The following is a 15,513-nucleotide window of genomic DNA, read 5'->3' as shown; positions in this document are numbered from 1 at the left end:
TAAATGTGTGAGTGTTTTAAGAGCTATATAATTCATTCTGAGGTCTGTTTCAGTGAAACTATGGCACCCCCCTGCAACGCCTAATATCATAGTTTGAGATCACTGGGTATCTCAGTTTCAGGGGGAAAATAAATATTTAGTTAACAAGTTTTGTTGCTGAGCCTCCAGAGAGATGGTGAAAATCATCTTGATATTTCTCAGCTAATAGATAAATGTAATGTAAACATCTCTCATCCAAACAAACCTAGTTTCACTCCCTTTTTTCATATACTGATCATTTCTGAACAAAACTGGCTAAAACCGCTGTGTCCAATGCAAAATGTGATGAAGGAAACGTTGATTGTAATCAAACTCTGGTCACCCACGCTGTAATTGTGTTTGCTTTGCGATAGCAGAAAAGAAACTATAAAACATTAGTAAGATATATAGCTACGGTGTCCAGAAACCTAAATAACTCTTTAGTCTTACAGCCGCCCCGTTTGTCAAACCGGCGCGCTGGATTTGATAGAGCTGCCTCCTGAAAGTGTGGAACAAAGAATTAAAGTTGGCTTGAACTAAATATTCGGCACTTTCTTAATAAAGCTGTGGTCATTTTTTATTTTAGCTTGTTTGATAATGCTATCAGTTACATTTTGTATTATGCTTAATATGGTGACATTACGGGCAAAGTCCTTTGAACTTGGTTTTTAAGATGAAAACAAAGGGTGTTACGAAGCATTTGGGGGCTCTTGGTGGATTTAAACGCATTTCTTAGATGCCACAGAAGATTCCCTGTTCTCTCAGGCTTTTACATCGTTTGCTCTTCATTGTGTCCTGCTGTTCTCAGGTGGCGTCCTGTGCCCGAACAGCAGCGCCCTACAGGAAGTGCGGAACTGTAACGAACACGCCTGTACGGTTTACCACTGGCAGACGGGGCCCTGGGGCCCCTGCACGGAAGATCCCGCGTCCTTGGCCCTCAACATCTCTGCAGGAGTCGGCCCCAGCAGCGACGGTCAGGCTCCGTGCTCGACGGGAATGCAGACTCGCAAGGTCATCTGTGTCCGGGTCAACGTGGGACAGGTGCCACCCAAGAAGTAAGGGCTTCATTAGATTCAATTAAATCTGGTCAACAACACAAACTGTGCCTCTGGTCTGTCTGATAACATAGAAGGTGCCATTTTTAACCCTATATGGCGTGTGGATGTTTTTCCATAGTAAAAAGAAATGTTTTTACTAGCAAAAATGCAACTCTGTCCCATTAGGAATTTCTACCCAGGAAATAACCCATAACACTTAACAATACTTAATCAGTGCTTTGAATTCCTGTTTTTTACTTGGGCCTCGCCACGATGGAAGAATAATTTAACACCATACTCTTCACTGCAAACTTTCCACATTAGGTTAATGTGGGAAAACATACAGTATCAGACTTGACATGCCTTGGTCACTGGATTTAGCTTGAACTTATTTGCTGTAACTGTGTTTGACTGGAGTTGATTGCTGCAATTGTTATTTATTTGTGGAAAGTTTTAAATTCACAAGTTGTTGTTGGTATAAGCTTCCTGAAGCATAGTAAATGAAAGAGCTGAAAAATGTTGCAGGTTTTTGCTGGACGTTCATCAACACATTGACACAATTAACAAAGCTAAACAGCTGAACATCTGATCTGAAAAAAAGTAAAAAATGGGGGATATCTTTATAAAATCTGAACATAATCTCCCTCCCTCTTACAGACCTACACACATGTGCCCCACACACAAGTTATACTACTGAAAACCGAGTGGTCCTCTCTTTCTCAATCCGTCCATTTATGTTTGGATATATCTGTTTGTTATACGTTAGGAGGTTTATGTTTATCCTTCAATTCCAACTCATTTCAGCACACATTTATTTACATACACCACCACACAGTCACCGTTCTGCACACACAACACCCATCTGTCTTCTATCTGTTTTCTGTCCTCTCAGGTCTCACTATTGGTGATTTTAGTCCTTTCTGACCAAATCCCTCTTGATGGGGTTTTAGGGGTTAGTAAAATATGTCAGATCAGACTGTCAAAGACAGTCGGTGAGGCACACGCTCACTCTCACGCACACCTACACTCTAAAAACATACCCAGCATCTGCTGCAAGATCAAAATGCATGTGAATCTGACTTATAGATTTTTCCAAGTTATGGTAGTAAGTATTGACACATATGGAGACAGTTGTTGAACAAAACATAAATTAAGTGTGCTTAGACTATGTGATCTGTCTGCCCCGAGCCAATGCGTTTTGAGGATCCGTTACGCGGGGGCTAGAGCTCGGACATCTGCAGCTTTCAGCACCAAAACACTGTGAGATCCTGAAGATCCTGAACTCTTGTGTGTTTTATGACCGATTTACCTGAGTTACTTGTAGTACCAATTTTCAGGATGAGCAATAGAGGATTTCCTAAATCCAAGCAAATCAGAGTTAAATGTCTGCTTCAGTTTATGCCAACCAACTTAACATCCAGAAGATCAACGAGGATGTCTACATTTGTTCACAGGAAATCAAAGCAGCAATGTTTTTAACTCCGCTAACGTCACTTAAGGTTATTTTATATCAATCGTTATGTGGCAACACAGCTTTGCCTCAAATAAATTAGCTAATGTTAATCATCACAAGCATTTACATCAGATAGCAGAGCAACCAGACGACAGGTTGTAACTTTTAAATAGCTTGCAGTAGCATGTCTACATTCAGCTATAGTAGATCTGAACTGCCTTTCCAAACAAATTAAAATTAAACAAATTCAATATTACAGTGTTGACCCTAGATCTTGTCATCTGCTGAGGGTTCAGAACGGATCAATAGATCAATTCCATCATTTCAAGCTGTCAGAGGCTTCACCTGCTGGCAGAAAGTGGTACTACAGCACATAAACAACATTTTAGCAGTTATATTGAATATCTAATCTCTTGCTCTATGAGTAAACACGTTTTTAATTAAGAGATGAGGGATCGTTAACAGCATTCTTTTACAATCAGAATCAGTTTATTAAAAGGGAACGGCAGTCTTTGAAGCATCCGTTCTTGATGATCAAGTTCCAAGAGTGTGCTCTCATTTCAAACAAATCTCTACAGTAGCTGATTTTACTGATGAGGACAGCTTCATTCAAAATGAAAAGACTAATCAGTGAAATCTGTAGCTGCAGTTTCATGAATAGCGAGGGCTTCACTTTTCTGTTGAACTGTGTGATCCTTTCTTAAAGAACCTCATTGTTTTGAATTGTAGGTTGATGAGCACAGAGAGGAAAACCAATCTTAATCGAGCATCTTTTTGGTTGGATGAATGGATGATGCATGGTGTATGCGTGTATATATCATTTTTAGACATGTATTTGAAAGCTCATTTACATGTACGAGCAACTGAAAACAAGATTTAAAAAATGAAATATGCAGGAAACAGACAAAAGAGGCATGGGTGTTGTGGGGCGAGGTGACAGCAGGAGAGTAAAGTGCATCGCAGCAAGAACATGTAGATGCTGACAGAGCTGGTTAAGTAAGCTAAGCACACTCTGCATGAGGTTAACTCCCAATTGATATCGTCCCTTTAGCAAGCGACCACAGATAGATGAATAATCTCTCCATTCCTGGAAGCTTTATTAACCCTGCTGTTCTTGGCACTGGTAATTTCTCATTGATGATAATGACAGTAATTAAATGGGATTGGTACTGTAATGCAATTTAATCATGAGGCAGATGAGACAGGATGTTTGTGGTTAGCTCTGAGGACCACACTGCATGCGCTGAATTCAAAATAGACGAATTTACTTCAGTATCTGTCAGAAAGTTTGGATCCAGCCTGGTATCAGTTCTGCTCGACTGATCCGCTCGACAACAGCAGAAAAAAAGCAGATCTGCTGGTGTCACCTTTTGTGGAAAATAAAGCCTAAGCAGACCATGTAGGGTTTCTCACTATAATTCCAGGCTGAAAACTCCCAAGTGTCGCTGTCATCCTGGAGAGAAAGGGCACATTCATTATTCCAGGGATATGGGGTGTGTTTTATACGAGCAAATGTGATTCATGGAGAACACTAGTTCATAAAATGTATGTCCGGGTCAGAGGTGACTGCTGGCTGACCCCGTCAACACTGCTGCACTCATTGGTCCTGCAGAAAAAAAGGTACAACATTCAGGATGTTGTTTAGGGCATGTTACATTATCATTGACAAAAGCTGTGTCCACTAACAGGAGAGGAAAATTTGTAAAAGATTATGATTTGTTTTTCTAGTCAATAACTTCAACTATAATTTGTAAGAGGGGGAAAAAGAAACGTGTTAGCAGTTTAACTAATGAGGATCTAATCAAGCACTCCTCATCCTCTCAGTGGGTGGGTGTAATTGGCCTCAGCTGTGTCTATTTGAGGTTATGAATAATGAAGGTCAAACACTTGACTGAAATGATGACGCTACGTATTTGAAATTGCTGAGACTCTCGATGGACAATCGTTTTTATAGGTGAGCACCACAGACAGCCGTTCTTTTTTTCTCATGGCCACATCAATTTGAAGCTGTTGAGCTTAGAAACAACCCAACAACTTTAAAATAGAGCCGATTCAGCAAACAGCAAAGTAAGTGTAACTTTAAGGTTGTAAATAAACTCGTGCCCAGTTTCTGAACGGCTCATTTAAAGTGAATTCTGCATGATTTAGGTGTTATACTGTGAGATATATCATATCTATCACTTATGCTCTATGTGCATGGAACCAGAATTAACGAGGACACTGCAGTAACTCAAAAATTGCACCCAGATGTCTGTGTTTTGTGCTGCACATTCCCTGGAGACACATTTCTGTTTTACTATGAATTACTGACATTTTGAATTTGCATAAACCTTTACGATTGAGATAACATAAACTTTGAAAACTGGAATGGAAGCATCTGATCACATGCTTTACAGCTGGACTTCAGGGGCAAGAAGTCATATTTTGGCAGATGACAAAACCTGAACCTGACACATGGGACCATGTGCTCAAGTTGCCATAGTAACAGTAAACTGAATGGGGGTCGTAATCGCAGCTTATGTGTTGGGGTAAAGGCTGTCAGACCTGACTTTGAGCTTGATGCAAGATAGCATGTTTCTTACAACATGCAGCAATGCATGTCATCCATCCCAGCATCGCTCCTCTGCTGGATCTGGAGAGAGAGAGAGAGTTATTCCAAAGGTAAATTCAACTCTCGAGTAGCTCATAAAAACAACCACATATCAACACTAAAATACCATAATAAGTCAAAATAAGTCAAAATAAGTGCATAGATAGATATTCAGTATTGAATATTATGTATATATTTTAATTCAAAAATCCCCAAAGAGAAATTAATTAATTTCCCTTCAGGAATGAACTAAATAAATATATGTAATATGTATGCCTACTTATAAGGTTATATGGTTCATGTATGGGGTTTCATATATATGGCTGTATGTGGTGGATATAGGCTAAAGTTACTTTTTTGATATCTATCTATCGCACGCCAGAAAAGGCAACAAGAAGAAATTGTTACCTTTTTGGCTGTATTTAATTTATAATTATAATATAATACTTTATTATTATTTTATCTCAAATGTAGATCTAAGTTAAATTTATATCTAAAACAAAAAACATCAGAGACAAACGCATGCGGCAATAGAGTTTAAAATTTCCTGACTTTTTGGCCATCAATTCCCAACCCTTACCTCGCCAACTTGTTCTCTGCATCGTGGAAAACAAGCTGCACGTTTGATCACGTCTTCAGTTGCCTAACCGGGGGCAGAAGCATGCAGACTGACAGGCCCTGGGAGTCATGTGGAGCACGATCCTGCACAGATTGTGCTGCTCAGTGTGGTGGTGAAGTTTCCCCACATTTATGTTAAAGTGTTGATTATTATCTCTCTTTCAGATTATCTCTTACACATATTACATTGTGACCTTTCAGGGATTTATGTTTAAAGTCGCAGAGGGGATTTTCATCATGTTGCGTTTGCAGGCAGGGGTCCGGGTTTCGCTGCAGTGCGACAAAGGAACTCCCTGGTGTGAAGAGCATTGCTCCTTTGTAGCATAGAGAGTTCACACTTATGCAAGAAATGAAACAATCCAGCTCACAGTGATGAACACTGACACAGCAAAGTGGTCCTGTTAAGGTAATTGCAATTCACCTTTTCCAGCTACCGGTTCTAATTTGGCTGCTATAAAAACGGGTCTGGCAATCAAGACTTGAAAAGTTAAAAGCTGGAAGAAACTAAATATGGAAACGCATGCAAGAGAGTTTGAGGAGACTGGTTGAGTGGGTCAATTATTAAAATATGACAACATGCAATGAAAACACCAGCAGACGTTGGATGATGATGTGGATGTGGATTGCTGCAGACAAAGTCCGTGTTGACAAGGGATCTGAGCCACATCCAAGCCTCCGAGAAGCTCTGGTGTCACTGTTGTCTCGTACTACTTTTCCACCACAATTACCCCCAACACTCTTCTCCACCCTGCCTTCACTTGCTTCTTCACCTCTTTTCCACACCCCAAGTATTTGAACCTTGCATCCTCAGGATTTGTTGTTTGGCATCTGTTCCCCAGCTCACATGAAGCAAAAGTCAAGGAAAAGGCTGAACCACACTAACAACACGGGACGTCCATATCTTTATCCCGGGGTGCTTTCACTCAAGTGGATTTTGATAAATAATGCAAGAGGGTTTCTTCTTTTAAGACACTTGTGTATGAATTGTCTCTAACCATTGTATTCCATGAGTATGGTAAAAGTATACATAAGATATGTAATATTACAGTTTTGCTTTGTACAGTTTATCAGTCACTGTAAAGTAATCTGCAACATCTCATGAGATCTCTCTGAGGAGCAGACCACTTCCACAAAGCAGTAAAATACAGTATGCAATTACTTTTCTATGATAAAGTCACAAACCAAAGCAAACATCCAATCATCACACTGGCCATCCTCCTGTTAGGGCACCAAAACCAGCAGCAGTGTCCACTGGAGGTGGGCTGGAAACACTGCAGCTTGCTGATTGGTCAACAAAGGACTGTCTCCCCTGTGTGACATGAAGGGGAAAAAAAGAAATATGCACCATTTTGAACTCTTCTTAAACCAAGTTTGGCCTTTTCTTGCCAAGAAGAAAGAAAACTATGTGTTGGATCTCCTCAGCCGAGATGCGTTCTTCGTTGATTTGAATGTCTGCAGACACTGTTGCATGTGTCTGATGGTGCACTGGTACGTAGCAGAGGTAGCTACAGCCATCTAGCCAACAGAGCTTAAAAGAGTTTGTGTGTTTCATTAAAGGGAGACAAAGTTAACTGAGCTTTAATAAAAAGGGATGGAAATCACTTGTTCAGAAAAAGCTCATTAAAGCACACCGTGGGTTCATGGATGGTCATGTTTTCTCCCGACTCATTCATTCAAGTTCGTCCTCTAATTACTCACCTTCTTGCAGTTATTTGGTTCAAGTTTCATAAATGACCGATGGGTCCTTTTTATTCATTTCTTGGCACAATTTCCTGAGACATTAGTGAAATAAATACCTTCTTCTTTTAAGTGAGTCAACAACTCAACCCCCCCGTCTCTCTCAGGATTCTGGGCTACAAAAGTGCAGCACGGTGTGAAGTTGGGTGACGATGAAGATGGCGAATATGGAGGACTTGTATAATATGTTCTGTAAAGAACTTTGTATTGTATAAGTTGCAAGTTTGGATTCTTGCTCATAGTGAAAATATTTAAACTTATTTGTGACCCAAAAAAATTATTAGTGTTAAGACACAAATCAGGCTCCCATTTTGAAATCAGAAGAGAGACTGAGTTATCGATTTTGGACATTTATCTGTATAGTTCTGATAGTATGTTTGGGGTGTAGAGTAAGTAATTCTGTCACCTTAATGGGAATTTGCAGATCCAGTTGGTTGAGTTTATATTTTTTACTTATTATGGACTTCAATTGTTGTTATTCTAAATAAGTGTTACTGCTAATCCCGGATTGAACAGTGAGTGTATTAAAGGTACAAAATTTCCGCTTTTGATTATATGTTCTAAATACTTCCTTCCTTGGTTTCTCCATTGAGTGAAGTTTACCGTCTTTTTATTATTGTTCCAGATTGGAGAAGGAAGTCCCCCAAGGAGAAGAGCTAATAATACTTTTAAAGCATTTATGATGCTTGAAAATTATGAGTGTGGGGGACCTGATCTGGTCCGTGATGTGACAAAACGCAGCAAATCTGAGGGATTCACTGAATGAGGGTTTCATTGTTTACAGAGCTTTTGAATTCATTTCAGACGCCTCAAATATATGTTCTCAAGCACAGAAGTGACGTCTCCGCCGGTATGTCTCCGGTAAATCCTGAATTAACTGTACCACACCTCATGTGGATGCCTCTAAGGCTCTGGGACTTCTTGCTTCTTACCCAAAGTTCAGATTTCTTCGCTATCTGTTGGTCAGCGTCTCTTTTTCCTGCACTGCATTTCTTCATCTGCCACAAGTGGCAGGTATTCTTGATCAGTGCACCCACGGGAGCCCAGAATAACAAACGGGTCGGCCCGCACCCTGCTTATGCAGATGGGCCTGAGCTGTCTTCCTCCCACAGCCCTCAGGCAGTGAACCTCACTGAGCGCATGTCGCACACGCACACGTGTAAACACCGACTGCCTCAAAGCCCGGCAGAGATGAGGGACGCACAACAGAGACAAAGATGTCAGCGCCTCGGGCTTGGGCTGCCATCATCCCACCGAGAAAGCTGCTGCGGTGTGAGGCAAAAACAACAACGCCTGCTTATTGATTCTGACAGTCTGTGAGCTGACTGCCACCAAACGTGTTTGTTATAATCAAATTGACGCTGTGGAATCTGTGAAAAAGGAGGCTGAACGATCCTCGGTTATGATGTTCGACAGTATCGGACCCAGTTAACCTTCACTCTCCTGTGCTTGCTTCTGGAGACGGAGGGCCAAGAGGGTCGTTGAAAATCTGCAACTGTTCTTTGATCAATTATACAAATGACATCTTTATTTTGTAGTCTGCCATTTTGATGATTAAATTAATTAATTAACCCTTATAGACCTTATTTTTATCTATTTTCTGTGGGTGCACTTAAAACTGACGGTTCTTTGCTTTGAATCTTTCCCCGTGTCCCGCTCAACCATCTGCTCGTTTTTAGAGCGCAGCTTCTTTTTGAATAGATCACTCATTTTGTTAATAGCAGTGAGCAAAACTCCAGCCTTCGCCCCGCTGCTCATCTTAATGTTGCGCTTTGGGACGCACCCGCAGTGCCGCGTTGTGTATGTCTTCATCTCCCCACAAATCATGACATTTAAAGATCATTACGAGACTGTGACACCGACTGGAAGCTGCTAGTAAGTTAAACCAGAGGCTATTACTGGATCCATTGAAGTGTGGTACGTTTTGTCAGTTGTAAGCCCAATGAAATGACTTAAAAATAGGAAACTATCTGATGGGAAGTGGTTCTGTATAGGATAAAATACCTCAAGCGTCTGTAAATAAACCCTTTTCCCCACTGAACAAACAACAAAATCAGTGTGACAAGCTAAACTTATTACATTTCAGAGACAAAAATGGCATTAGGGCTCACAAGGCAGTGAAAGACTGAAATGACAAAATGCTTAGCTAATAAAAATTGCATACATGAGAATATTACAGCTAGCTTTCACACCCCCATGGGCGTTCTTCCAGCCCAAATTTCAGATTTTTTTTATTTCTTTTATTGTCTGCTGCAAACAAATGCTGCTTGTTTTTCCCTGAAAAGCTCAGTAGGAATTGATTCTTAATAATCTAAATCTGGATAAAACCCTTCATTAGCAGGGCGTTGTTATTGCTGCAGTGGAATTAAAGAGGAAATGCTGCTATGAGTCAACTCTTTACATGCAAAACACATTGCTGGATTTCATTGGGGAAAGCTCTTAAGATTTCTTTTTAAGAAGAGAGAATTTGTATTAAAGAAAGGAAAAGTACCCATCCCTAATCCTCGGGCGGCTGGCGTGGAGACTCAAAGCAGACCGTTCATTGAGATCACCCCTCTTCAGCCAGATTAAAATCATCCCCTCACCATTTATACGTGTGTTTCTCAGGTTTATATCACCAGCAGTCGAAGGCATCCAAGGGAAAAGGGTTGAAAAAGAGAGGGGCAAAACCTTGACTCGACATAAAACTCAAGATTCACGAATGTGCATCTCTGTGGAAAACTCTGGGCATGATGTGAATTTTCCAGACCTTGGCATGCTATGAGTTTAGGCTCTAGAAAGTCAAGTGAATGTATTTTTTAATATCATAGAAATGATTCCCCTCCAATAGGAATGTGAGCGGATCAATTGGCACCGCTGTGTTATGTCAAAGTAACCGCTTGCAAGATACTAGAACCCCACGTTGCCGCTCATGGTGCCGGTCCCAGGCCGGGATAAGTGGGAGCAGGGTGTAAAAAAATAACAAATGTGCCAAATCAATATGTGGAACATGGTGATCTGCCGTGGCAACTCCTACAAGGGCAAAAGGCCAAAAGAAAAACAAACACTGTGAAACTGATGCTTTAAAGGAGCATGAGGCTCCTTTTAAGAAATGAGACTCATTAGCGCCACCCTTCGCCACGACGGCCGTTGGGGGTACTGCAGCCAACAGTGAAGCCGGCACGGGAGAACGGGGAGGACGCGCATGCAGCGTCATGTGACGTCACATCCGCAGGACAGCGCGGGAAATTCGGGACCGAATTGCAGCACATTTTGCAGCACACAGCCTGTTCAGCGCAACGGAGAGATACACTAGAGGGCTCACTCTTTTTGGTTTGGAACGCTTCATCTGACATTATTACTAGAAAACTTAAAACGTATACTAATTTTTTTCATAAATCCTGCCTCAATCCTGCCTCATGCTCCTTTAATAGGCTGTGGATCAATGTGGGTGTGATTCATCCGGGTGTGACGACGCGCTATGAGGACACAAAAGAATTAACACTGATTTCCTCATTAAACTTTTTGCATGTGTGCTCTGCAATACTTCTAAACTGATACTGCCTTTCTTTTTATTTTATTTTCATAGCTTTAAAGCCTTCATTTATACCACTGGCTGGACTACTGGTGCATTTTAAAGAGTTTATATGATATGCAGTACAAACCCTTCCGGTCCACATGTATAAGTTCTCCCATGAAACCAGGTTGTTTTTGTTTTTTGTTTTGCATTCACGTCCTTCTCCGACAGCGAGATGTTCGGGCGCTAACCTGCTCTGTAGAGTAGGGTCTCCTTTTGAAGCTGATCCTGGGAGGAAGTAGGATTTTCCAGCGTTAAGGTCATTGTTGATGTAATACCCATTAAAAATGAATTACAGCTGTGTTTCTGTTGCTTTTGAAGCAATTTGCTGAGAGCCATATTTTGCAAAAAAATATATACTTTTGGTTGAGGAAAATCCTTTATTTTTCTCCTGAAAGTGTAGTCTGGAGTGAGGAATGACCCCGGGGCCACGTAGATAAACAATGTTCATGCACATAAAAGCGTACACTTTTTTTCCAACACAGGAGCTCAGAGCCAGATTATGTGCTGAGTGTAAGTACCACATGGTATGTACCACATAGTCGTTGTTTTTAGAAGATACAAAGGTAATTATGGGTAAAATAATCATTAGGCAGGACAGAATTTAAAAAAACATCTTGTTTCACCAAGCCATTCATCCGTCTTAACGTTTCTTTTCCCACCTCTCCAGTGATTGTTCAAACTCTAAATTAAGTGAGCGAATTTAATGTCCATTAACTGGTGGAACAGAAAGTGTTTTATTTGCAAGTGATTAATTTAGGCAGTATTTTCACTCGTTCACTCATAGCTGACGAAAGAAGTGGATATCGGGCTATTGCTCATGCACATAAATTTAAAACCCATGAGCATGGCTCTCTGTCGTAATCCCTTTAGTCTCCACGTAGTCTTAATCTAGGGAACTGCAGTGTTTTATGCATCCGGCCCTCAGACATAGTTGGAAGTCTGGGAACTTTTTAAATAGAACTGCATGGACAAATTGACTCTGAACATGGATTAGAAATGTGTCTGCTTTCTCTCACGCGCCATTCGGGGAATTTTAGGAGTAGTTATTTGTGATGATTTAAATAAAACTGAGCCCAAAGCCCAGGCTTGGATGGTGTTTAACGGTACGGTGTGTTTGGCAAGAGTACGGAAGTTCTGTTTGTTAAATCTTCGAGAATTTCTCCTCAAGAAGAATCGTGATAGTTTTTGATTATGAACAATCACAGCTGTGTATTCCATTGGTCCAGTAACTAGTGCTTACCCACGCTAACGTTTAGAGAAGTTGACAGGGAAGGTCTTCCTGTAAGTGGAGTGTCCGGGACTTCCTCACCGGCTGGAAGCGTCCTGCAGGGGCGTCAACTGGGTATGGCAAGGTATGGCAGACGCCACACCTTGGCTTCAAGGGAAAATGTAAATGTTTGTTTTTTAAATACATTTATGGAATTACTCTGTTTCTATTTGTATTGATTATTCTATTACTTAATACATAAAGAATAACTACAAATGCAAATCAGAACAACATTATCGATTTCACTAGTTATTTTACACTGCAAAAAACTCAAAATCTTAACAAGAATATTTGTCTTATTTCTAGTTAAAATGTCTATTATATATATATATATTATATATATATTTTTAGTAAAAAAAAATCTCATTACATTTAAGACAAGACTCAAAAACAACCATTTTCACCTGTTTCAGGTAGATTTTCACTTAAAATAAGTGGAAAAATCTGCCAGTGGAACAAGAGTTTTTTGCTTGTAATGAGAAGATAAATCTTGTCCCACTGGCAGATTCTTCTACTTATTTCAAGTGAAAATTTACTTGAAACAGGTGAAAATGGTCAAATAACAAGTTATTTTTCTGGTGATGACTCTTGTTTTAAGTGTAATGAGATTCTTTTACTAAAAATGAGACATTTTAACTAGAAATAAGACAAATATTCCTGGTAAGATTTTGAGTTTTTGCAGTGAGCGAGACTGCATTAGAAAAAGTTCCAATTTTCTTGACCACACAGATAAGCTACATATCAGACTTCTGTGATGAGTATTTGCTGGACGTGTTGATTGATACTCTAGTTAAGTTCTGTGACTCGTAACCTTGCCATACCTTAGCTTCCACTGAGTTGACGCCACTGGCGTCCGGGTCTTCCTCCCCGGCTGGAAGCGCCCGGGTCTTCCTCACGGGCTGGAAGCGTCCGGGTCTTCCTCACCGGCTGGAAGTGTCCGGGTCTTCCTCACCGGCTGGAAGCGCCCGGGTCTTCCTCATCATGACTTCATGGTCTCGGTGAATACTAAGACCTTTTCTGTATCTCCCCAATTCAGCTTTGTTGGATCACTCAGTGTGAGCGAGAGAGTAAGAATGTGGTGCAGACAAATGTTTCCTTTCTTTCCTTCTGATCAGATTGTACACTTTTTCTTAAAAAGTGGCTCTAGCATACAGGCACTGAGAGCTGGAAAAGAGGGGAAATGTTCCACAAAGAAAAGCCTGTTTGTAAGAGCCTATAATCTCCCCAGCATGTCCTAAGTCTGTACCGGGTCGTCCTCCCTGTTGGACACCTGAAACACCTCCCCGGTGAGGCGTTCAGGAAGCATTGTTCCCAGATGACCCAACAACATCAACTGGCTTCTCTCCCCGTGGCTACACTTCCATCCGTTGGCCCGGCTGAGAATTGTGGGATTGCCTTCCTGTGAATTCACAACCAGCAGAAGGAGCGTTATGGTCCCGGTGCTCTGATGGGAGTAGCAACACGGGAGTCAGCGTCCTGACCTATGGTCAGTTAAACCTCCACCTGAAGAAGATAAAACCTGCTCCATTCAGTCAACTGGGCACGCCTAAGCACAACCTTCTACCACTTTCCTTTTTCTTTTTTTGGTATCTAAAGTCCCACCAAAACACCAGGCACACCAGCACTCCACCTCAGAAATGAGTATTTGTCCCGTCAGATTTATTTAAACACTCAGTTTGATTACTGTATCACAGATGTAAACTCGGCTTTTCTTTTACCTGCATACTTTCTACCAAGACGTGTTGTTACTTGCGTTCTGTCACGATTTCAGAGGTGTAGCTTGTCTTCAGTCACTTAACATTTAGAGGAGAAAGTTCTGCTCTTTTCCGTCAAGTTCATCCCTTGTGGCACGAATAGTTTGACTGGAGCAAATTTCACATCATGAATAAATAAAAGAAATGCACTTCTTTATTAAAACGTGAGAAGAGAAGTCGTCCTGGAGAAAAATGAAATTAAAATTACGTGCAGATTTTTGCACAGAGCAAATTTCATCAAATAATAATTCCCTGAAATCAATACTAGATCAACAAGATGTGATCTGCTTCCTCTTTGTGGAACTTGCAATAAAATTTGCAAATTAGTTTATTAGAATAAGGTCTAAGAATATTAAAATATACAAGGAGTCTGGTTGCTGGGAATAAAGGTTCGTTTCATACAACCATATGCAACCCACCTTCAGCATACAGATGATAAACTGTTAGCCTTTTTTATAAACAAGAGTCAATACATGGAGAAGCAAAGCAGCTATTCCACAAAGTCCATCGTGTACGATGAAAAGACACCAGAGTGAGACGTTGCCTAGCGTATTTAAGGATGTTGACCTCTCTCCGGGCCCGTTTCCGGTCCCCCCCCTGCCCGTGCGGCGGGGAGCTCCTTTGTTCCTGGGGGGCCGCTTTCGTGCGCCTGCCCGCGTCGGCGGCCGGGGCGGCTCTGTCTCTCCGGGCAGGCTGGCCCCTCGCCGGGTGGGGGTCGTTGGCCTGGGGGGTGAGGGCCTCCTGGCCTCATGTCTGGCCCGGGCCGGGTGGTCGGGGTTCGCCTGGGTCCCGGTCCGCCGCCGTGGGTTCCCTGGCTGCCTCTTCCTGTGGTCGTGAGGGCCCCGCCCGCGGGTCTCCTCGGCCGCCGCTGGGGGGGGCGGGGGGGGTTGCCTCCCGTCCTCTGTGGGGTTGCTGGTGGCCTGGGTTCCGGGTTCTTCCTTGTCGGCCTCTGGTCTCTCAAGTGGCGGGGTTGCTCTCCCCCCTCCTCCACTATAGATACACTTCAGGTGGAGCTTCGATTGGACAGTTACACACACACACACACACACACACACACGGCCACACATAGACATACACATCTGCTCGTTCACCTGCATGCTCGCTCCGCAGTTTTGGGGGTTAGATAGTTGCGGTAGCCTAGCCTAGCTGTGATTGGGTCCCGGGGACCTGGGATAGTTGCTGCTCGTGTCTCTGCCTGTTCCCGTGTCTGTTTGTTTTTTCTCTTTTTTTCAGTTTTTACAGATTTCCAGTGCTCGTTGTGTGCTTCCATGTGTTTTATCGCGTCTTGGACTAGCAGCGGATGTCAATCCTGCAGGGAGGGCAGGGGGGTACCGGGGTTTGTTTTTTTGTTTTCTTTTGTTTTTTCTCCCCAGCTGTCTTTACTCTTCACTTTAGCCTTTTCCTATCTGTATTGTCAGACAGTGAACAGCGACAAAAAAGAGAGAAAGAAAGGGAAAAGTTGGATATATTAGCCCTAAAT

At 41.9% G+C, this 15,513-nt stretch overlaps 1 protein-coding gene across 12 annotated transcripts in view; it reads left to right on the top strand.

Moving 5' to 3' along the window:
• The window catches only part of thsd7ab (thrombospondin, type I, domain containing 7Ab), a 209,447-nt gene that overhangs the window by 121,966 nt on the left and 71,968 nt on the right, over nt 1-15,513 (top strand). For all 12 annotated transcript variants that reach the window (XR_009782174.1, XR_009782171.1, XR_009782173.1 and 9 more), the window contains one exon: nt 827-1,073. Coding sequence is in view for 5 of the 12 variants with exons in the window: in XM_061717500.1 (XP_061573484.1) it covers nt 827-1,073 (247 nt within the window). In the remaining 7 variants the exon portion in view is untranslated. The remainder of the gene's footprint in view (nt 1-826; nt 1,074-15,513) is intronic.

Source organism: Cololabis saira, chromosome 3, assembly GCF_033807715.1.
Source record: "Cololabis saira isolate AMF1-May2022 chromosome 3, fColSai1.1, whole genome shotgun sequence".
NCBI lineage: Eukaryota > Metazoa > Chordata > Actinopteri > Beloniformes > Belonidae > Cololabis > Cololabis saira.
Note: the sequence above shows the minus strand (reverse complement) of the source record. Positions and strands in the feature narration are given on the sequence as shown.